At 35.3% G+C, this 25,352-nt stretch overlaps 1 protein-coding gene across 1 annotated transcript in view; it reads left to right on the top strand.

Annotated features, from left to right (window-relative positions):
* Positions 1–25,128, top strand: part of AGPS (alkylglycerone phosphate synthase) — a 148,271-nt gene extending 123,143 nt beyond the window's left edge. Inside the window, exons 18-20 of the mRNA XM_078451137.1 lie at positions 3,307–3,406; positions 5,596–5,653; positions 19,467–25,128. Coding sequence (XP_078307263.1) covers positions 3,307–3,406; positions 5,596–5,653; positions 19,467–19,588 — 280 coding nt within the window. The 3' untranslated portion in view covers positions 19,589–25,128. The remainder of the gene's footprint in view (positions 1–3,306; positions 3,407–5,595; positions 5,654–19,466) is intronic.
* Positions 25,129–25,352: the final 224 nt, after the last annotated feature.

Below are 25,352 nucleotides of genomic sequence, written 5' to 3'. Positions count from 1 at the left end.
CTTTGTTTCTTTGTTTCTTTCTTTTTTAATTTGGAGATATATTTAAAAATAAACCTTTTATTTTAAAGTCTAAGAAAAAATTTTGTGTTTGTTTATTATGAACCCAAATTGATACTTAATTCTTCTTTTGACAGTCTAGTCTGTCAGGCCTCTTTACTATAGTTCAGAAAACAGATCAGGCCTAATAATCCAAGTCATTTGTTACAAGTAAAATTTGAAACGTTTTAAATAATAGAATCTATTTTTGTGTAGCTGAGGATTTTTTTATTTTTTATTAAGTAGCAATTTAACAGATTTTATCCCCACTTTCTCTTTCTGCCCTATCTCCCTATTTCTCTCCCCAGACTCCCCCCCTTCCATTATCAGAATATCATTGTGATAAACCAGTACTTATTGAACATTATTGGGAAGTAAAATATTCTGCCTCAGGACACCTTCTATAACAACACAAGTCTTGGTTTTTCAGAAGGAGCTCATAAAGTCTAAATAAGGATCTTCATTATGCATTATAGGTAGATGGACTTAGAGTAAATTTGAGATATGTCTTTTATTCAGTAGCTATTTTTTAAGAATGATTTTCTGATAAAAACTTATATACTCAGCTTTTATGATCATTTTATAAAACCAAAATTTTGAATGTACACAGTCTAGTTATTTGAATGGTTTTAATAAATGGGAACTTTAAATATAGTTCTTACATCTCATACTTGATAAAAACTAACATTTCACCAGAGTTTGATTTTAGTTTAGTTTGATTTGAGCTGCTTAATAGTGTGGCCAAGGAGGATATTGTGTGTTGAGTATAAATGTTGAACATGTGAAATCCATTTTGTAAACTAGTTTTTTTTTTTGTTTTTTTTTTTTGTTTGTTTTGTTTTTAACGTTTATTTTATTTTTGAGACAGAGAGAGACAGAGCATGAACGGGGGAGGGGCAGAGAGAGAGGGAGACACAGAATTGGAAGCAGGCTCCAGGCTCTGAGCCATCAGCCCAGAGCCCGACGTGGGGCTCGAACTCACAGACCGTGAGATCGTGACCTGAGCTGAAGTCGGATGTTTAACCAACTGAGCCACCCAGGCGCCCCTGTAAACTAGTTTTTAAAAAGTTATTCCAAAACTGACTTGAAATAATTCTAACTCTCATTGAAATTGAAGATCCCAAGGAAAATAACTAGCTGTAGGGTGCATTTATTGAGTTCATTTATTTCATTTTCATTTATTAAAATGTATTTTGTATATTGGAAGACAAATTCTAACCCAAATTTTCTGAAGAAGTTTTATGGGAAGGAATTCCTAGCTAGTGTGTCTAACATAAGTAAAGTACTCCAAAAACCTGTTAGAAATTAAAGAATAATACTATGACTTTGGTAGCCATGCTATCACTTGTCCAGATGATTTTTGGAAGAGGTTGATGTTAAGGGTCTTAAATGATAAAACTGATCTATTAAAAGGTGTTGGATTTGAGTCACTTTCTGAAGTACACCCAAATTGAGGTTTTCCCAAAAATGTTTTTGTATTATTTTTACTTTATATTTTCTTGAGATACTGATCACTGAAGCTTTGTTGTGACTTTTAAAAGCCTGTTTATTGGGGCGCCTGGGTGGCTCAGTCGGTTAAGCGGCCAACTTCGGCTCAGGTCATGATCTTGCAGTCTGTGAGTTCCAGCCCCGCGTCGGGCTCTGTGCTGACAGCTCAGAGCCTGGAGCCTGTTTCTGATTCTGTGCCTCCCTCTCTCTGACCCTCCCCTGTTCATGCTCTGTCTCTCCCTGTCTCAAAAATAAATAAAACGTTAAAAAAATAAAAAATAAAAATAAAAGCCTGTTTATCTGTTGAAAACTGAACTCTTTGGTATACATTCTGGATTTGTTGGAAGGTAGCAATGCTTTCTTAATATTGACTGCATTTTCTGTTTATTGATATTGATTCAAATATAAGTGATATATATTTTACTACTTGCTATAAATTTGTTTCATTCAGGTATCCTTTCAATTTATTTATATTTGGTTATTCCTAAATGATAGTGCCCTCATAGTTAGGATGGTTCTCCAGTTTTTCTTAAACTTTGTAAATCTGGTACTTAAAATGTAAACATTCAAGGGATCTTTTTTATGAGTGTGAATTAACACTAGAAGAAAAACACAGCTGGCAAATTGACAGTAGCATTGTTAAACAGTTCATTTCTTCTGTTCTGAGGCACCTAACATTTGGCCTAAAAGGCCATTAAAATTTTAGATTAGATTCTATTTGTATTGTTGTAGTAAAAAGAGTATTTCCTCTGTATTCTCTCCTTCTGTTAAATTAAATTCTTCGTAGGAACCTCTGTAAATTGCATTCACAGATTTGACTATGATTATTTTGGCACTCTTCTACATTTTTTCTCGAATGTTTATTTATTTATTTAGAGAGAGAGAGAGCATGTGCACAAGCTGAGGAGGGACAGAGAAAGGGGGAGAGAGACTCCCAAACAGACTCTGTGCTGACAGTGCAGAGCCCTACATGGGGCTTGATCTCATGAACTGTGAGATCATGACCTCGGCCAATATCAAAAGTCAAACACTTAACCGACTGAGCCACCCAGATGCCCCTGAGGCTCTCTTAAATGCTTCACCTAATTGCATTTGGAAAGCCCAAGTATATATCATATATATGATTTAATAATCTAATGTTCTTGATGTCTTTTGTAAACACACATACAACATGCACACGTATGGGGCCCAGAGTGTAAAACCTTCAGAGACAGTACTTTAAAGCCATATTGCTACATTTAATATGATCATTAAATTTGTTTCCAAAGTCCTTAGTAATTATTAGTGTGAAGTTGGAGAAGATGCTTTATTTATTTTACCCAGCCTGATCATTTTTGATATTTGAACATTTCTCTTGTTTCTGAGTTTGAAGTTCTCATGCCTATTTCTGTTGACTCAACGAAGTTTAGAAGACTTATAATGTCCCATCTAGTCTGTTTGGGGCTTCTTTAACTTTGCTATCTATTTCATTAAAAAAAAAAAAAAATCCTCTGAGGAGGTTGGTTGTTTCAGGCCAATTAGAGAAACATTTACATTGTTTTTAAAACTTTAAACTCTTTGGGTAATAATCCAGACTTACCTCAAAAAAGTTGTTAAAAACAGTACAAATAGTTCCTGTATTTCTTTCAGCCAGCCAATCTACATTCCTTCCATGGAATTAAGAAGGTGGGTAGAGAATGAGATTATGGTTTAAACTAATCAGATGATTTTGCCTTTAAAGTTCTAGATGTTAAATCTGATTTCACTTAACTTAAAGCCTTCTGGGGATTGTTTGTTTTTTAGGGTGACGCAGACTTATGATGCAGGTGCATGTATCTATTTCTACTTTGCCTTTAACTACAGGGGAATAAGTGACCCACTGACTGTGTTTGAACAAACTGAGGTAATTTTGCATACATGAATATATTCTTACATTCTTTTATTAATTTAAATAAACTTTCCTATCAATTTATGAATTTTAGTTCAACTCTGTTTAATCACTCCATGACTTACCTGGTTGATAGTCAATAGAAATTAGAAACATATTTGTTGCATTGAGTCGTATATTGACTTGTGAGTCTAAAATTAATATTATCTATAGATATTAGATTTAATATTCTAAAATTAATATTCTGTAACCTGTGATTCTTTGGTTGTTACTTACAATTTGTAAGACCGTATTAAATAACAAAGGACTATAGGAATTCTTGATATCACTTTGGCAGTTCACCCATTTCCAGATGCTCGCTGCAGTTGAGGTCAGCAGCCCTAATGTTCTTTGTCTGTGTTGCTGTAATATCCTCATTCTGGGTTTATAATTGTTTGATTGTTATAGCTATACATATACTATAGAGGTTCATTTGCTACTAGTTTCATTACATTCCTTAACTGGCCTTAAGATTCCAGTTTTTATAAAGCCTTCTGTTTGCTGGTATTTCTTGTAAGTATGCCTAAAGTTGAAGAGACAGGCTGGACTGGAGGAACTGGGAGGAGACTGAGGTTTGTTAAAACCTCAGGTGTCCTAGTGTTTAAACTAGTGTTTAAAACCTAGTGTCTTAATGTTATTGCATGCCTGCCAAAGGCAGCACCATGTGGTGATTTCAGTGGCACACTTTTAGACTCAAAGCACAGACAGGGTTTGGTTGGCTCCCTCCTATGCCTCACCCCCCCCCCTTTTTTTTACAGCTTTTTTGAGGTATATTTGCAATACAAGTAACTGCACATATTTAAAGTGTACAATTTAATGAGTTTTGCGTATGTATACACCCAAATCAAATATCACTCCAATTGAAATAATGAACATATCTGTCACCCTCAAAAGTTTGAGTATTTACTTCCTCATCAGCTTAGCCTTTCAGTGTTTTGGTTGACCTCTGGCTACTCAAAGGCCTGTACTCAAAGGCCCTGTACTACTATAAGAGTGAGATTATTCCTTTTTCCCCAATCCAAACTGCCATTCTCTAAGTACTACTAATTTCAAGTAATTGTTGCTTTGTTTAAAATCATTTGTTTAATTCAGTAATTTATTAAATTTAAAATAATGTTATTTAAAATAATTTGTTAGAAGGTACAACGCTGGCATATATTTGATTCATTTGAAAAACCCTAAATCCTAAGTGATGAATGTTCATATAAGTTACTTTGCTGTGAGATGTGGTCCATCTGTCCTGCCTGAGCCCTGTCACCCTGGTCTAACTCCTGTATACACACCTGAGTAATTGAGAGGTTCTAGGCACTCTAGATACTTCACCTCATGGCTGATATATACTCATGAACTGAATGTAATTCTACTTCTGTTCCCCTTTTTTTTCCACTCTGCACTTTAGTCATTCTCTGTTTTGCTGTAAGTGTTTATTTTTCTAACCTTAGTTGCTCTATAAGGAGCTTAGGACCTAACATGTTAGGAGGAGAAAATAAGGTTTGTTTGGTTTTTTACACTTAGATATCCATCGGTCTGACAAGTAACTTGTTCCAAGACATTGACCTAAGAAATGGTCTCCGTAAGCGTTTTTATGGTTGATCTCTGATAGCTTTGCAAGGAATTTTGGGTCCAATACCCACTTTATGATATTTAGGGAGTAATTTAAACATCTAAGCCTCATTTTCTTTGTCTGTGAAATAAGGATAATGCAATTATTACACAAGGCTATAGTATAAAATAAATAAGTTACTACAGGTAAATTGCTCAGTACTTTTCTGCATATAAAATAAGCAGTCAGTACATGTTAGTTACTAACATTTGCTGGTGTAGAGAGGTGTTTACTTCAGAGTAAGACTTGACTATCTTCACAAAACTTACTATTAACGATTCTGTGCTGCTGAATTGATCATTTTATCTTCTTTTTCTTTTCTAGAATCTTGAAGTGACTGTTGTAGACATTGTGACCATTCACTAGAAAAAATGTATAAAATTAGGCTGCATATTTTAATTGCGTTTTAAATGTAGTTAACCAAAGGAAGATAAAGGAAAATTAGAAATCCAGTTTGTAATTTAACCTAGGAAGTACATGCCTCCTTGGGGGCTTGGTCTTAACTTTCACTTCAGAGTGAAACCTAAGTAGCAACTATTTGTTGTGTTGTTTCCAAATACAGGCAGCTGCTAGAGAAGAAATCCTTGCTAATGGAGGGAGCCTCTCACATCACCACGGAGGTATTCTTTTTGGGGGTAGAATTTCTACTGTACCTACTATTAAAAAATAATTGGTTTGATAAAATGTTGGGGAGAGCCATAGTACATAATTTGAAGGCACTTGATATTTCTTGAGAGTTTTTATGTCTGTTACTGAGGTAGCCTAAGTTGTGGTAGTAACCAACAGAAGAAATACTAAACATTACCATTTTTATTTTCAAGTATAAAACCTCTGTTTCTTTAATTTAGAAACGAAGTTAATTATTTGCCCTGCTTTAGATGTTAAAACAGAAATGAGTCAACATTTTAATTTTTGCATCATAGACCTTTCCTTTTTTTCTGTCTTGCATGTAAATCAGTTTGACTTTCTGGTGGTTTTTATACTCCCTGGTTGTAAGTTTCTAACATGTTGGCAGTATCGGGTAATAAAACAAATATAGGTCAGATCATGTTATGATAAGACTTCTAAAATTTATGTGCATTTTCAGGTTCTAGGCCTATTGGTCTTTATTTGTTGAAGACTCCAAGTTTGAGGAAATGATATATTTTTAGAAATTATTGGCTTGAACTTGAATGTATCTAGGTTTGATTGCATATTAATTTATTAAGAAATTCTACCTCATTTAAATAGAAATCTTTTACTTCTGTTGTATTTCTCATATTTTTATTTTCTATGTGGTCAGAAATATAACTGCATAGAAACGAACTCTAAACTACCTGGTTTCCTCCATTGCCTAGAAAAAGAAACTAGGTAAGCCTAAATACAAAATATATTTCATATGTGCTGGTAAAATGAAGATGCTTTCCCTTTGCCAGCTTGTCCTCTTCTAAACTGGTAAATATTGGTGGGCTCCAGGGCTTGGCGCTGAGCCAGTCTGTTCTTCTGTGTTCACTCCCTCAGTGATTACCTCATTCCCAGGATTTAAAACACCAAGTATATCCTGATGACTTTCAAATACCAGAAAGCATCACCACCACGACATTCTAGGTCAAATCACTATTTCTTCCTGCTGAGTCTTCTGCAATAGCATCTTATCTGGTCTGTCTGCTTTCGCTCTTGCTCCCCTCAGGCCATTTCTGTTACTGCTAGAGTAATCTTTTTAATAAAACTCAGTGTTTTCTCCTCACAAGGCAGAATAAAATCCAAACTCCTTATCAGGACCTTCAAGGATATACATGTGTCTATCCGTCTGTATCTCTTACTACTTTTTTACTCTAGCGGCATTGGCCCCCTTGCTATTCCTCAGACATACCAACCACCTTTCCTCTGTAAGGCCTTTGGTGTTTGTTCCCTCTTTTTCTGATGTTCGTTCTCTTGTCCCCCCCACCCTGCCCCCCAGATATTTGTATGGCTCACTTTCGCCATGATTTAGTTCCCTGATAAAAATGTCACCTTCTTTGAGATGTCTTCCCTGTTCTCTTGTTTAGTTTCTGTGTTTCTCATTTGAATAAGTTCGATGAGGTTACTGACTTTATCTTATTTGTGGGACTGTGTTTCCCAGTGCCTAGAACAGTGACTGTCTCTTTCTATATAGGAAATGCTCAATGAATATGTTAAGTGAGTGGGTAAGGGCCCAGGTGTTCACAGAATTTGGGGCAGTTTTGCAAATTCTTAAGCAGCTCTGAGACTTTCATATTGGAATGGCTGTAGTCTCATTACTAATTTAGCTTCAAACATTTAATAATCAGGCCTTGTTTGAATATAGGGTCGTGTTTAATCGTGGAAAGTCTCAGTTTGTCCCATAATATTTCTGAGAAAGTATATTAGAGCCAGTTATTCAGTAGAAAAGTAGGGTAAAATAATGTGCATTTCTCTACAACTGTACAACAGCAGCCATTTTAGTGTTCTTCCATAGATGCATTATGTATGTAAGATCCCGTTCAGACTTTGTCTTAAAGCAAATAAAAGGTCAAGAGGCTTATACACAAAGGGGAAAGAACATAGGCTGTGGAATCATATCTGTATTTGACTCCTGGGTCTTCACTTAACTAGCTCTGTGACCTTAAGGAAATAACTTCTCTGAGCTGGTGTTCTCTTCTGCAAAATAGGAATAATAGTACCTACCTTGTATATTATTATAAGAATTAAATGTAATAGTGTACGTAGAGCATCTAAAGTGCCTTGCATGTTGTAGGTACTCAAAACAAAACAAAACAAAACAAAAAACACAGTAGCTTAAAAAAAATAACAATAGACAACTCCAGGTGGAAACTCTGGCTTGTATCCTTAACCATTGAAGAAAAGGTTACTGTTTATATGAAAAAGATTCATACATTCAAGGGATATGATACAATTGTCTTAACATGTTTTCAACTGTAACCTGCAGTTGGTCTAGTTCTATAGGAAGTTCTATTATTATATATATGAAAGAGAAATAAATTTCCTTCACACTCTTGGCTACAAAATATACTATAGAAAAATGTCTATTTTCATAAATGCTTCTCTGCTTAAAGTTAATCATCTAATTTGTAAATGTCAAATACCCTGTGCTATTCAGTATAGTTTCATAAAGCAGAAACCTTTCTATATAAATTTGAAATAGAATGGGTTTAATTGTCCTGCTAAACTTAACTAATGATAGAGCTTTTGAGAGATCACTTCTTTTTATGTGAAGAAAAGATTTTCCTTGATTTGCATCTGGAACTGAAAACTCAAGTTGACCTCTTAGTGTCATCTTTATTTACTGACCTTCAGGCAGTGTCATGACATTCTCAGTACCATTTTTGAGTTTGAGAGTAGAAGGGCTGGGGGTTGGGAGAATATTGATGCAATTTCTCTTAGAGGGTTTGGCCTGTAATTGTGATTAATAACAGTTGCTTTCACTATCTGGAAACAGACAGTCTGGTTTGTCTGCCTACAATCATGCTGTGATAAATGGAGCTATTTTAACTCTGGTTTTGTGTATCAAAGAAAACAGATGTAGTCTGGAACTGGAGGCTATAGGAAATATAAGGCCTGCTTAACTTAATCTTTGTAGTGCTTGTTTATGTAACTGACGAGCTGGTCAGTTTAAAGAGCAGAGTTTATATCAGCCACGTATTTAATTTCAATTTATGACTTTTTTAAGTTGTTCATTGGCTAAATTTATACCTAAGTCCTTGTCAGAAAGTAAAATTCTTTGATTGGATATAACCAGCCCTAGTTTAAATATTGGTATCTTTGCCTAACCAAAATTATTTTTTATTGTTCAGAGAATAATTATAGGCTACCTCTCCAAACTTTTTTTGTAATATTAACAGAAATCCAGTAGTATCAGAAACTTTAAAAGTAAAAAGAGACTTCTCAAAAGAATGAGGAAAATATTGGCTTTGAAGCCCTTTGTTAAAACCTGTAGTGTGAAATAAAAGATATATATTGGAAAAGAAGAAATAAAATTGTTGCTATACATGATTGTCTATGTAGAAATCCCAAAGAATCTACAAAAACAAAATTAGCAAGATTGCAGAGTTTAAGAGCACACACAAAAATCAGTCACATTTCTATTATTAAGAACAAACCTATAGAAACTGAAATTTAAAATACAATACCATTTCCAGTTACTCCAAAGAAAATGAAATGAGCATATATCTAACAAAGTGTGCACATACTTAGGCATAAATATAACAAAATATATACAGGATCTGTGCTCTGAAAATTATAGAATGCTGATGAAAAAAGTCAAAAAAGAGACCTGAATAAATGAAGAGATGGTACTGTGTTCATGGACTGATAAAAAACTAGACATAGTGAAGATGGTCATTTCTCTCCAGATTGATTTATTTAATACAATTCCTATCAAAATGTCAGCAATAATGGTAGTAGGCATAGAAAAGATGATTCTAAAAGTTATATGGTGAGGCAAAGGAACTTGATAGCCAAAATAATTATGAAAAAAAAAAAGGCTAAAGTCATAGGAATGTATCTACCTGATTTTAAGACATTATATAGCTCCAATAATCATTACTGTGCTATTGGAAGAGAGAGACATCAGTCAATGGAACAGCATAGAAAACCCCCACAAAGAAGTCCAACTGATTTTGACAACAATACAGAAGCAGTCCAATGGAGGAAGTGTGTGTGTGTGTTTAACAAGCAGTGTTGGAGTAAACAGACATCCATAGGCTCAAAAAACCAAAAGCAAACAAACAAAAAAATCCTTGACCTAAATCTCAAATCTTCTATCAAAATTAAAGTAGATAATGGGCTTAAATGTAAAACATAAAATAATTAAACTTTTAGAAGAAAACAGGAAAAAATCTTCAGGGTCTAGAGCTAGGCTAGGCAAAGAGTTCTTAGACTGGTCACCAAAAGTACAGCCCATTAAAGGAAAAATTGATAAGTTGGATCTCATCAAAATTAAAGACGTTTATTCTGTGAAGGATTCTGTTAAGTGGATGAAAAGGTAAACTACAGAGTTGTAGAAAATATGTGCAGGCCACATATCCAACAAAAGGCCTATATATAATATATATATAAAGAATTCTCAAAACTCAAGAGTAAGATGCAAAACAGTCCAATTAGAAAGTGGGCAAAAGATATGAAGAGTCATTTCACTGAAGAGGATATACAGATGGTAAATAATCACTTGAAAAGAGGTTCAACATCATTAGCTATTAAGAAAATGCAAATTTAAACCACAAGGAAAATCACTACACATCTATCAGAAAACTAAAATTAAAAAATGACAATATCAAATGCTGATTGAGGATATGAAGAAACTAGATTAGTGATACATTACTGGTGGGAATGTAAAGTGGTACAGCCACTCTGTGGAGACTTTGGCAGTGTTTTATAAAATCAAACATGCAGCTACCATTCAACCCAACAATTGTACTCCTGTGTATACCAGAGAATTGAATACCAGAGAATTGAAAGCTTGTGTTCACACAAAAACCTGTTCATGAATAATCAGAGCAGCTTTACCTATAATATCCCCAAACTGGAAACAGCCCAGATATCCTTCAGCTAGTAAGTGGCTAAACAAACCGTGGTACATCTATACCATGGACAACTCCTCAGCAATAAGAAAGAACCAGCAATCAGTGCATGAAACAATTTGGATGACTCTTCAGGTAATTGTGATGAGTAAAAGAAAGCCAATCCCAAAAAAGCACATACAGTGTGATTCTATTTCTGTGACATTTTTGAAATGATTTACAGAATTACAGAAATAGAGAACACAATGTTTCCAGGAGTCCCTTGTGGAGAAGAGGTGACTGTAAAACAGGCAACACAGGAACCCTTGTGGTGATGGAATTGTTCTGTATTTGACTATATCAATATCAGTATCCTGGTTGTGATTTTGATCTTTTGATGCCTACCAGATGAGTATAGCCTTTCCAGTATTGAATATCAGATTACCATAATATAGCAGAAAGTTTGTTTTGTCCTTTAAATTAATTTTTTTTCCTTTGGTTTCTTCTTTGTGGCTGGCTTTTTCTCACGAAACGTATTAGTTGATTATATTTTTCCACTGAAGCAGTGTTGTAAATAGATTCCAAGACCAGACTGTAAAAGCCAATTTAACCCATAATTTAGCTTAACATTTAACTATTAAAGCTATATCCTAGGATAAACAGATTTGAAAACTGACAGAAGATCTGTTGTTAAAAATGTATTAATCCCTGCACCTTTCCACGTATGCAATTACAGTTGTCCATGTGCTATACTTGTAGTAGCCTCCAGCCTCAGGTGTGTCACTGGAGTAGAAGAAGTGGCTTAGATACTAATACTTCTCTTTGGTTTTTTTGTTTTTTGTTTTTTAAATATGAAATTTATTGTCAAATTGGTTTCCATACAACACCCAGTGCTCATCCCAAAAGGTGCCCTCCTCAATACCCATCTCCCACCCCCCATCAACCCTCAGTTTGTTCTCAGTTTTTAAGAGTCTCTTATGCTTTGGCTCTCTCCCTCTCTAACCTCTTTTTTTTTTTTTTTTTCTTCCCCTTCCCCATAGACTTATGTTAAGTTTCTCAGGATCCACATAAGAGTGAAAACATATGGTATCTGTCTTTCTCTGTATGACTTACTCCACTTAACACTCTCCAGTTCCATCCACGTTGCTACAAAGGGCCATATTTCATTCTTTCTCATTGCCACATGGTATTCCATTATGTATATAAACCACAATTTTTTTATCCATTCATCAGTTGATGGACATTTAGGCTCTTTCCATAATTTGGCTATTGTTGAGAGTGCTGCTATAAACATTGGGGTACAAGTGCCCCTATGCATCAGCACTCCTGCATCCCTTGGATAAATTCCTAGCAGTGCTATTGCTGGGTCATAGGATAGATCTATTTTTAATTTTTTGAGGAACCTCCACACTTTTCCAGAGCGGCTGCACCAGTTTGCATTCCCACCAACAGTGCAAGAGGGTTCCCATTTCTCCACATCCTCTCCAGCATCTATAGTCTCCTGATTTGTTCATTTGAGCCACTCTGACTGGCGTGAGGTGATATCTGAGTGTGGTTTTGATTTGTATTTCCCTGATAAGGAGTGATGTTGAGCATCTTGGACCTCTAAAGAGAACTTTTCTTCCCAGCAATTTTATGTCCAAGACTCTTTTCAATAAGATGTTTGTTTACTCTCAGAATGTCTGTACTACATTATTATATTGTTAGAGAATAATTAGTAAACAGATAATGCTAATTAGCAAACAGATAATGCTAATAGATATTTTCAGGTGTGAATCTATAAAAAGTGACTTTAGTTACAATTTATTTATTTCAAAATTTATTTTTAATGTTGTTCTGTGTTACCTAATACAAAAGCCACTAGGCTACCTGTGGCTATTTAAATTTAAGTCAGTTAAAATTAATTAAAATTAAAAATTTATTTTCTCACTTGCACTAGCCACATTTCAAGTGCTTATATCCTCATGCAGCTAGAGGCTACTGTGTTGAGTAGTGCAGATAAAGAACATTTCTGTCATCCTAGAGATTTATATTGGATAGTGCTGTGAAGCTTTATATTCATATTCATATTCATATTCATATTTATATTCACCCATTGTCTAGAAAAATGGCCCAAAAAATGACCTATAAGTTTTTTTCAGTAGATATTAAATTCAAGTTTTTAGGAATTAACTTTTATTTTATTTATTTTGAGAGAGAGAGAGCACATTTGCAAGCAAGCAGGGGAGGAGCAGAGAGAAAGGAAAAGAGAGAATCCCAAGCTTGACGTAGCAACATAGGGCTTGAGCTCACAAACCATGAGATCATGACCCAAGCCAAAAATCAAGAGTTGGACGCTCAACTGTCTGAGCCACCCAGGCTCTCAGGAGTTAACTTTTAAAATAAAGTAGCATTTGAAAAAAATAAAGTAGCGTTTGTCATTAATGGTTGATGTTCTCAGATGTAACTCCTACCTACTCTACCACTTTCTCCAGAATTTCCCTCTTTGGTCAGTAGCCTCGATTTAGAGCAAGTTCACCTTGCAAATGGCAGTCAGCCATTTGCTGCTAATTTTAGTTGGTTGTAACAGTGAAGTGAAGGTATGTTGCCTTTATGGAAATTGTTTGGGCTTCTAAGAGATAGCCCTTTGGAAGCACATAGTCCAGGATTTCTTCATCTTAGCACTGTTGACATTTTGGGTCAGGTAATTCTTTGTTGTGGATGTTTACAGCATCCCTGGCTTCTTTTACCCATTAAATGCTGGTAACATCATCCCAGTTATAAACAACCAAAATCGTCTCTAGACATTACTAAATGTCCTCTGGAGGGCAAAATTGCCCCCATTGAGAACGACTGATATAGCCCAAAGAGTCCTAGAGATTTGAAGGAAAGAGTTTTAGGTTCTGTGCCATACCTTCTGTTTTAGCTACTGTAAAATAGCTCTGATTATATCCAACAGATAATGTCAGAATACAGGGAGTACAAGGCAAATAGAAGCAAAGGAAATTAAGGAAACCCACATTGCTTTTCCTAGATATTTGAATTTTTGCTCCTTATCTAACATGACTTCTACATAACCATGGCTCAATATTTTTTAGTTCAACTAACATTTATTGAATTCTTACTGTGTGGCATACTGTCTTGAAATTGAAATGCAAGAATGAGTGAAACATGGCTCTAGGCTTCAGGGAGCATATGATATTGTCTATCCTTTTCTGTCCTTATCTATCGCATGTTATTTCACCTGTTTACTTGCTTTTTACTTTACTCTGTTGTATGTGCAGTAATTGCCACCTGGGTGTAAATATCAAGTGTGTCAAGCCATCTTTTGGGGTGTGTAGCAGAATTAGCACTTCATTGTGTTCTGATGACAGATCTGTGATTGCCCTAGTAATTCAAATTTTTATTCTGTTTCATAATCATTAAAGACCTATTCAAGGATCTATAAGATCTTAGAGCTATTATGTGAACTGCACAGGTGAAATTTTAGCATGAAGAAAATTGACATTTTAAATTATTTAATAAGATAAAAATCCCATTAGATTTTAATTGTTCTGTTAAAGTCTGTTGTAGCCATGAATTTGTCATCTCAATATCAGAAGTTTCATTTGTAGAAAATAAGTCAAATGACTTAGTAAAGAAATGGAAACATGACTTTAAGCATCCACGAAGCACTAAATTAAACTCTTAGGTAGGTATAGTCCCAACTCATATGCCTTTAAAGCCTGGATGTTAGCATTCCTGAGTTGGTGATGTGTTGGCCAACATTCAGCATGTACCCCTACCAGCACCAAACATACAAAAATGTGCTGTAGAGCACAAACACATGGACAGCTACATCCTCTTTTCAGCTTGAAACCTCCCTCTGAAGAAGCATCATTGCAGTCAGATCACCTCAAAGAGTGGAAACTACCCATGCTCTCTGTTCTTACCGCTACCTAACAAGTATCATGGAGCCAGAGCCTCATCTGGCAAGAGGTTGTTGGGTGTCCTTCCAACTTTAACTGGTTGGATCAATTAAACCTTGAAATACAAAGTTAATGCTCAGATCACTCATACAAGCAGCTAAGTCTAAATTGTCTTTTTAAAATCTGACCAATAGAGGTGCACCTATTGAGAAGGTGGCTCAGTTGGTTAAGCGTCCAACTTCGATTCCGGTCATGATCTCATGATTTGTGGATTCGACCCCTGCGTCAGGCTCTGTGCTGACAGCTCAGAGCCTGGAGCCTGCTTCGGATTCTGTGTCTCCCTCCCTCTCCCTCCCTCCCCTCCCCCCGAAATAAATAAACATTAAAAAAAATTAAAAAAAATAAAATCTGACCGATAAAATAGTGCTAAAGTGATATCCAGGATACTCAAACTAGAACTTTCAAACTGTAGTTGTTATAATATTGGTTAGGTGCTTTTTGCTTTGGCTAAATTCTGCTTTTGAGCTCCAGCTTTGGTAATCAAAATATATAATCTGTTTCATAGTTTGTTTTTTAAATAAGCATATAATCTTTTCAACCTTATAATTAAATTCATAATTCAAATTCAAAGGTTTTTAATTTATCTAGCTAAAAAGAACTCTGGCTAGCAGACCCCAGATTTTTCCCTTCTAAAACGGGACTCTTTGGTAGCTTCTGCTAAGTTTTCAGTCCCTTAGACCATAAAGAGTAGTTCCAGATAATTCTTGGTGACTAGGTTGGCTACCATGTCCACATATCTCGCACCCAACACTCCCATCACTGCCCATACACATCTGTTCATTTGTACCACAAAATGCATACATGTAACACACATGTGCACAACTATATTGTAGCTCCAGAGCTACAAAAAGTTAAGATAGGGATCTTGTATTCCACAATTCACAATTATTCTAAATATGTGATGCCCAAAGTACTTAAGCCAGGTGTTCTTTCTTGAAGCCGTTAGCATCCAAAGGGGACTGTTGAACCTCTGATTTCAAAGACTATCCCTGAAGCATCCATTTCCTCTGTTCCAAAAGTAATTTTTTTTAATGTACTGTATGTTGTGGAGGAACACAAAATATTTGTCTAATATGTATATATATTGTTAGATATTAAATTGTAAAAAGGTGAATTCTACTTTTAATTTAAGCAGAAAAAGAACTTTTCCCCCTGTTAGTTTCTGTAATGTTCAGTATTTGGTCTATATTTTTTTGTATCTCTAAAAATATATCTGAGGCTCTTAAATATCTGGCTTATGTACTTTGGGCATCATATATTTAGAATAATTGTGAATTGTGGAATACAAGATCCCTATCTTAACTTTTTGTAGCTCTGGAGCTACAATATAGTTGTACACACATGTGTGTTACACGTATCTAGATCAGTATAGTCAGCTAATGTCTAAATGCCTATAAGTGCAAATAAGGATTGTACAAAGGGCATTATTATTGTTATTTAGCTCTAGAATAAAGGTCTTCTACTTTGAAGTGGGATTCTCTCTTTGAGATTAGGGTCTTTGGTATTTTGTTGCTGTTGTTACAGTTTATTGATTCATCAGAGACAGCCACCAAAGGTTCTTTAGCATTTTATGAAGACTCTTTTTCTTTCTTTCTTTCTTTCTTTCTTTCTTTCTTTCTTTCTTTCTTTTTTTCAAGTTTATTTACCCACTTAGAGCACAAGTGAGGAGGGAGAGAGAGAAGGACAGACAGAATCCCAAGCAGACTCTGCACTATTAGTGCAGAGCTCAACATGGGGCTCAAACTCACAAACTATGAAATCATGACCTGAGCTGAGATCAAGAGCTTAACTGACTGAGCCACCCAGGCACCCTTGTGAAGACTATTTCTGATAATCATCTTAAAGGCTTAAAAGCCTCATTGAAGCATTTTTACTTAAATTGTGTTTTCTGTCTGCACTTCTGTAGTTGACTTAAATTGTCAAGCAAAACCGAAAAGATTCCTAGTTGCTTTATTACATAGGCCATGATTTCTGACCTCAGTTATCACTGATGGAAGCTCACAAACCTCTGCCATCAAGGGGTTAAATTCTTCCATTAAATATCTTTATGAGGGGCCACAGCCATGCTGCCTATACTGTCTTGTCGTTTTGTTTTTTTTTTTTTACTTTCTAGTTCAGTAATCAAATGTATGTTAGATTGATTATTGTAAAAGTATAAACCATAGAAAATTTGACAAGATAGATGTGTAAATTATCCTTCTGACAGAACTAATGATGCACTCCAAGCACCTTCTGTTTTCCAGCGCTTGGTGAGCAACTTCATTAAATATGCAATGGCTGTTGGGTGGCTTCTCAGCCGATGGTTCAGTTCCTTGTGGAATTGCATTATTACTAGAGGTGTAAAACCAGGCAGACAAGCTAGCTGTTGGGCATCCTGCTGAGGTTCTAATGTGCTCCATCTTGTTGGAGCAGTTGTTTGCAGTCTTTTCAGGACAATTACATCCATAACAACAGGACACATTCAGTGAAACTATATTACAGATAACAGTGGAGACTAGCATTGACTGCTCTTCACCCCTGTCTCTTGAGCTACCTCATTGTGGGTAGCTAGTAATAATGCCACTTCTGAAATCAGGAGACTATAGATGCTGGAGAGGATGTGGAGAAACAGGAACCCTCTTGCACTGTTGGTGGGAATGCAAATTGGTGCAGCCGCTCTGGAAAGCAGTGTGGAGGTTCCTCAGAAAATTAAAAATAGACCTACCCTATGACCCAGCAATAGCACTGCTAGGAATTTATCCAAGGGATACAGGAGTACTGATGCATAGGGGCACCTGTACCCCAATGTTTATAGCGGCACTCTCAACAATAGCCAAATTATGGAAAGAGCCTAAATGTCCATCAACTGATGAATGGATAAAGAAATTGTGGTTTATATACACAATGGAATACTACGTGGCAATGAGAAAAAATGAAATATGGCCTTTTGTAGCAACATGGATGGAACTGGAGAGTGTGATGCTAAGTGAAATAAGCCATACAGAGAAAGACAGATACCATATGGTTTCACTCTTATGTGGATCCTGAGAAACGTAACAGAAACCCATGGGGGAGGGGAAGGAAAAAAAAAAAAAAAAAAAAGAGGTTAGAGTCGGAGAGAGCCAAAGCATAAGAGACTGTTAAAAACTGAGAACAAACTGAGGGTTGATGGGGGGTGGGAGGGAGGACAGGGTGGGTGATGGGTATTGAGGAGGGCACCTTTTGGGATGAGCACTGGGTGTTGTATGGAAACCAATTTGACAGTAAATTTCATATATTAAAAAATAAAAAAATAAATAAAAAAAAAATAAACCTAAAAAAAAAAAAAATAATAATGCCACTTCTGTCACTCAGAGAGTAGTTGCTTTTTTTTTTTTTTTTTAATCCCTTGGAGCAAATCTGGCAATAACTGATTTGCAGCTTTTTTGAGTGCTTAAAATCATAGGCTATTTGAGGTGAAAGACTTCATAGACTCCAGTCCCTTCGAAGATGAGAAAACCAAGGCTAGAGCATTGTGGTGAGTTGTCCCTTTGAGAGGAGGACCAGGTAGAACATCTTGTAGGTGGCAGAGATTGCATGAGTAAGAATTTGTTCTGTTTGGCTTCCAGTTTGAGAGCTCATTTAAACGTTACTTTCTTTTTGAATTTAAGATTTTTTTTCTTCTGTAAATCATTCCGCTCCCCCCCCCCCAATATTAACACAGCAAACTCTTTTATTTCTAGAAGCCAAGCAGAAATATCTTGCTTTCTATGGATTTCATGCTATAATTTTAATGACAATTTGATGGCTTCCTGGAGAACTGGACACAAAAGATGATTTGAGTTGAGCCTGAAATGGTATTTAACGTTCCAGATGGCAGGTGCTACAGTGTATCACTGCAGCCTGATAAATGGCAGTGCGTTTTAGAATGACAGGCAGAATACTTTAATGAAAGAAGGTTTCCCATTTCGGTTGTCCAATTAAATCACTGTTGATGACTTTGGATCATTAATGAACATTTGTGGAAAATGACCACTTGAATTCAATTATTACAATATGTTTGAAAAGTAGTAGCCACAAAGAATCCTATCTGTAAATTAAAAGATTTATCCATTTTGCCACAGATAAATTAGCACATTGCTTTGCATAATGCCAAAGCAGGTTAACATTTCACTTTTTTTTTTTTTTTACAGGTTAAGTACATATCCTTTCTTATGAAAGTTCTACTTAGAAAAGTTTGTTTTTTTATTGGGTGCCTTTTAAAATATAATTTATGCTACGGACCATTATATTCTCAATAAAATATTAATTTATTCTCAATAAATTAGCAAGAGCTAGGAACAACGAAGAAGAACATTATACAATGTATAAAAATAGAAGATTAAGTTTAAGATGGATTAGGTGTTTGATTTATTTAGTGCCTAGGAAGAATCTCTAATTCTGGAAAAATAATAGGAAGAATTATTTGGGAACATGCAAATTTATTTAAAAGTAATATGAAAGTAAAATGCAAATAAAAGTTTTATAACCAGATTTTTTTCTTAAACCCATTAAAGGTTCAGATTTTCTTAATTATTTTAAGCTTTAAAATATTTTGTGGATGTATATCCTGCCATTTTTGCTATAGTATACCCAACAAATTCATCTGGATATGTTTTTCTTTAATTAACTTCATTTTCTCTGAAACTTTGGGATGTTTTGGTAGTTCAGACAGGGGGTGGGTTCTTTTGAAATGCATGTTTTTCTCATTTTGTTATTTGTAAAATGGGCTGCAATCTCAACCCAAGCTTCCTTCATCTCCATTTCATAGTTTCTAGAGAAAGGAGACACTGGAGCACAGGCTTCCCCTGGGAATACATTGGGCTTAATGAGCTTGATAGTCTGGTGGGCTCAATAAATCAAATAAAGCAAAACATTTCTCATTTTTGAATAAAAGCATTTATCACACAGTGTTTGTTCATTCATGGTCACAAGATTGATTGGTTCCCAGCAACATAGTGTATATTGAAGCATTTTTTATTTTGTTTTTCCAGTGGGCAAGTTACGGAAGCAGTGGCTAAAGGAAAGTATCTCTGATGTCGGCTTTGGGATGCTGAAGTCTGTCAAGGAATATGTGGACCCCAATAACATCTTTGGAAACAAAAACCTTTTATAAATCCATTACTGTTGTTACAAAAAAATGTCACTTTTTTTTTTTTTTAAGTCTTCAACTATGGTTATACCAGTAATCAAATATATCATGGATTGTATTTCAGCAAAATTTTTTTGTTGGTTTTAAATAAGTTGTTTCTGTATTTGTTTTGTTTCTACATCTATGGATTGACAGATGGTATTCCTAAATCTCTCTCATTGTAGGTGCATCAGTTTACAGCCAACTGGTTGTCATTTCAAATTTTAGTCAGGTGGCACAGGGCTGCTAGTTGTTATTTCAGAGGAAGATGCTGCCAGCTGTTTCGTGTTGATGCTTCCCCTTGGGAAAAAAGGGAGATTTTGGTGTCATCCACTGCTTATCTAGCCTCTCTTTTAAGGACGTTTCTGGAAAGCAGTTATCTGGGGAAGGATGCCACTGAGGAGTGATAACACATGTATGTTTTTTAAGAGTGCATTCTAGTGTGAGTAGGTCATTAAGAAGAATACTAATGAAAGAATATAGGCAACCTGTTATTTAGGATGCCTTCAGTTCGGTGAGATGCTTGGCCTACATTTTTCTTTGAAATTAGTATACATTTATAAAACCTGAAATGAGCAAAAAGTTATTGTTAGGGGACATGTTTCTATTCTCCACGTTTCTGTTTCTACTGGGGTATGAGTTGAATGTGTATCACCGAGATAACTTCTTGTTATATCCTAGTTCCTTCATAGTATGTTTTGTAAGAAAGCTGACTTATCACTCATTGTACGTGAACAGCAGGTTTACCATGAAACGAATGCCTTTATTCAGCTTAGAATCCTAATGTTTCTGATTTCACATTCTTGTTGCTGAGATGCAGAAGAAACTGCAACCGGAGCAGAAGAAGGAAGACTCCTTACACTTAATGTCTCCAGTTTGAAGAATTGTTTGACTGATGAAACACACTTACCATTTAGCTGTTGAATTTGAAAACCTCAAGAGTTTCAATGACAATTTTTTTTTTTTAATTAACCCAAACAACCTGGTAAATTGTCATATAAAAGTAAAGTTTCAATTTAGTTTTTAATAGTGGTTTAATGCCTTTTTTGAATTACTGGTTTAACCTAAATTTTGAAAATATGTTATGTATTAATACACAAACCATAATCAAAAGTTTGAAATGTCATATTTCTTAAGTAATAGGGAGAACATTAATCACATTTCACAAACATTTTTACATTCAAGCCTGGATGTTACAAGAAGTGAAATGATTACTTTGAATCACTGTCTGTCAAGGTTCATGATTCACATTTCGGGATGGATTCTTTTCTTAATGCAATACCTAACTTTTGATAATTTTTTTAAATTAATATTTGATCAGATAATGTACGTCAAGATGCAGACGATCCTTTAAAAGGACACACTGTCTGTCTACATAGCAACAGCTCCAAAGTATTTTGGGGCAGTTTGATACCTTTTATATCTGAAGTATACTTAACCAGAAAAGTAAAAATTTAAATTGACAAAATAGTATTTTTAAGACTTCAAAATGATAAGCAATTTTTAATAAAATTGGCCTCAAACTAATAAACTTAAAATCTGTAAGCAAATCAAAATTAAATACTAGTTTAACAACAAAAACTAAATATTTGTTAGAAGCTGCCTCTCTTCATTGGTGATTTATTTTTAGTTACAAAAATTCCAGCAAATCTTAGCATTAAAAGCCCTTGATATTTGAAATAGTTGGATGCTTGATGAGGAAATTACACTTGCCTCTAGAATTATTAAAAAAAAAATCAGCTTTATAAAATGGATCTATTCATGAAGGTAATTTCTCTAACTGGTGATCAAAATGTAAAATTTAATACAGTATTAATATCTCACTGGAGTGTATACTTGTTTCTGAGTAATTTTTTTTAAATAAAATTTACAGATTCATAAGCAGATCCATTCCTTTGCAAGTGATTGTTATAACATTCTTTCCCAGGGAGTTCAGATTTCAACAACCTCAGAAATCTGTATTTGGTATTAGGAAACTATAAATGTCACGGCTGAAAGTTGTGTTCACTGTTCTACATGAACCTTACGGAAATTAGTGATTTATGTCTTTGTTTTTCTTCTTCCATGTATGCAGAACTCCCCAATCTTGATTTTATAGTGATGACTACATTCTGTTGTTGGAATCATTTCTACAGGGATCATTTGAAACACACAAACACTCACCAGTGCTGTTTCCCTCTGATTTAGTAAACCAGAAAGCCTTTCCCCACTTCTCACACCTGCTTCTGAGAGGTACCTCAGCATATACTTAGTTTCCGTGGAGAACTGAGTTCTTGAATATGCACAGAAGCACTTAAACCTTGCCTCGTATTTCTGAAATATCTGAAAATGGCTTCATAAAAGTTAAAGCCTGGAGAACATTGTTTATGTGAGGCTTTTAAACTCATTTTGAATAAGTTTGTTTAAAATTTTAAAAGCTCATATCCTATCTGGTTTTTAGTACTGCATAAACGTTGACTTGTCTTTCTTAAATCAGTCATATTTCTAATAATTCGTTGATGTCACATTTGGGTTGAGGTTTTAGTGGGACTAGGAACTTGCTGCTAGTGAGAAGTGGCATTGAATACTAAAGACTCAGTATGAACAGGCTTTATTGACCCTTAGAGAAACTGTTGCCTTAATGTTTGGTGCACAAGTACAGGCATAAGTGAATTTTGTCTTATAATGAGTAACTTGAGCTTTTTTAGTTTCATAAGAATTGTAGAAGCCACATGTTTATTGTGCCCAGCATTTTACCACAGAGAAAGAGGATTGAATTCTTTCCTCTTTGGAGGAATTGGGAGTTTGCTTCCTAACTGCTTACAGATTACACTATTACTTAAGAGTTATTTATGAAGCTGGAAGCTTTCTAGTGCACATAGTTGTGTTGACATATTTTGGAAAACAAAAGTGCAATAAAGGATGAGCTTCCGTCAGTATGTGTACTGTGTCAGATACAGATGGTTGCAAGGAAACCTGTGTTTCAGAGTATTTCCTTAGTAACTGCTAAGTCCTAGCTTGCATTTTTGAAAATGCCTTTCTGCATGTTGGCTCCAGAGATATTTCTTCGTCATTTTCTTTCATAGCTACAACTTCTTAACCATAGCTAATCAAAGAAATCCTGTAGTCTCAAGCTGAAGTGTGTAACCTCAGCTGTTAAAAATGGGACTGGGTTTGGTTGAACATCTATTCTATTATAAATGTAGAAACACAAATAGTTATTTATTATGGATTGATTCACAAACTGCATGTGCTTGGTACGTGAAGCAGCCAAAATGGAATGCTGTGGAAAGTGTTCTCTACATTTTAAGAAATACTGAGATGGGCATTAAGGACAGCTTTAATAGCTTTTCATTTACCACTTGATCTTTGGTAACTTTGATTTTAATTACGGCTTAGCTTATGGTGGGAGAAAAGCTGAAAACAAGTGCCAGTTTCAGATTGAAGAATACAGAATCACCTTTGGCTTTACAAGTTAGGGAAGCGAGGCTTTGCTCAAGGCTCCAAATGAGCCATATGTCAATATATTCATTGAATTCTTATTAATTTCAGTGTCCTGAATTAATGTATACATTGATGCTAAAATTCAGAAAATGTAAGTCTTTTTCTTAACTATTGAATAGGGTGTCTACTATGAAGGATGTAAGTTACTCGGCTTTCTGCTTCCTAAGCCACAGTGTTTGTCTTTAGCTTGGAATTTGTAAAAACTACTTGTAACGTCAACAGGTTATATTAACGTATATTATTAATAAAATGCACCCGGGTCTAAGAGATTTTGTTTTCTTCAAAGGGAGTGGGAAGCTCACTGTTCTGTTTGCATATGGGTTTTTCTTTCAATTTTCATTTTTCATCTTCATATTTCTGATTTGAAAACAAAATTTTTATAATTTTATTGATGAAGCATAATCAAGTCCCTTTAGAGTATATTGTTAGCTAGGTTTTATCACTCTAATTATTTTTTAAATCAGTGTTCTATTTCTTGGAGGTGTTCAGTCTCCTGTGAACCTGAAGCATTCCAGTTTGAACCTAGAAAGCTCCTCAGAGAATGAGCACTGTGCTCTTCTGACCACAATAATTCCTTAACAAACGTCAATGAGGACCACTGACAGATGGAACACTCAAGCCAAAGAACATCACAGAATGAAAGTAACTTTAGTTCAGTGAACATAAAAAGATTTCTTCTTTGGTTCCCAAAGGAGATTGTCTTACACGTTTTTTTCTCACAAGGAAGAAAATAATGTATTAAGCATCATTAAGAACATTTTTCAGAGACTGAACTTCCAAATCTAAGAGGGAAAGAGGAAAGAGAAGGGAAGAAAATGCTTTAGTGTGGATTTCTAAGCAGCATGCATACCTGTTTTTCAGGCATCTTATTGTTAGCAGTGTTTTTCATGAACATGAGCACCCTTGAAAACGTGTTGTTTAATCCTTAAAGTAACCTTGTTCACATATCTATGAAGGACATGAAATTCTTCTACTGGTATACGGTTTCTATAATTATTTTTTGGACTACTTAAAGAATATCCCCAAAAGTTCACAGTGCCTTGTTGGGATTTTTTTTTTTTTCCATGAAATAGCCATTATTTAAGATGGGTGGGAGAGGATAAGTGTTTAAAGACTGAGATTGTTTAGTAGTTCAGGGCTGTTCCTCTTCAAGAATATGTCAGGAATTAAGTAGTTACATGTAGAAACACTGAAAATCCTTTCCACAGTGTGGGTTTGGATCACCTATTCTAGTATGTTTCACTAGTTATATGGTGGACCTGTACTCTCATATATCTGTTCAGTCAATGGGATTTATATGTACTTTCATTCTGAGATTTTCATTCCTACTGTCCCAACTTCGTAGCCCTAAGATGTGGCTTAGTAGATGTGGCATACTCACTCAGTCCCTGAGACACCCACTATATGCTTCTGGATGTTTGCTCACACAGCTCCTGTGGAGCAGAGCCTGTGGGGGGAGGGGGGGTTCTATTCCTTATGTTGTGTGTCAGTCCTTTTTTCTGTGACGGTGCCTTCAGAAAAATGAGTATCTCTGTTCCTGGACAATGATAAATCTTATGAGAAATATGTGTAGATTATATTTCTTAATTTTTGTCCTTTTTAGCTAAGCCTGTGGAATACTTTGGCTCTGATACAACTTGACTTGAATAATATCTTATCCTGAGTCTTCCTCCAAGGCAGTACATATTCCTGCCAGTACTGTAGTAATCTTTTGGGAACTACATGTGGGTAAGCTCTTGTATGTAAGCCATTATACTGCTGTAACTAATGCATACAAACAGTTCTTCTCTTTACATTTATGGTTTAAACATTGGTATGTAGTGGAAAGGGAAATTCCTGAGAGATCTCAACATAGTTTTGTCAGTTCAGACTGAGCCATGTTGTTTTCCACAAGGGCTCAACACATGGTCTATATACTGTGCTTTTGGTGTATGTTTGGATTCTCCTTTTATTGCTTTTCCTAGACTGTACTGTTCTATAAGCAAATGCCCATGTGTGATTTTTAAGACGTGCTGGGAAGAAATAAAACAATACCAAAACCACTCATTGTTACAGAAATTGTTGCTTATTTCATGTTAATTCCATGTAACCTTTGTTGGCAGCATCATGCTATACTCACAGAGAATGGATAGAATATAATCTGTACCCATGAGTAGCCTCTCTGTTAGTGAAGGACATGTGCACAGATACTGGTTTTGTCCCTGCCTGTGGCTCCTATGCTAGAGGGCGGGTTGTAGTTTTCTGGGCTCTGAAATGACTGAACTTT

Source organism: Panthera onca, chromosome C1 (assembly GCF_046562875.1).
Source record: "Panthera onca isolate mPanOnc1 chromosome C1, mPanOnc1 haplotype 2, whole genome shotgun sequence".
Classification (NCBI taxonomy): Eukaryota; Metazoa; Chordata; class Mammalia; order Carnivora; family Felidae; genus Panthera; species Panthera onca.
The sequence above is the reverse complement of the archived record's forward strand: the minus strand, read 5'-3'. Positions and strand labels throughout refer to the sequence as shown.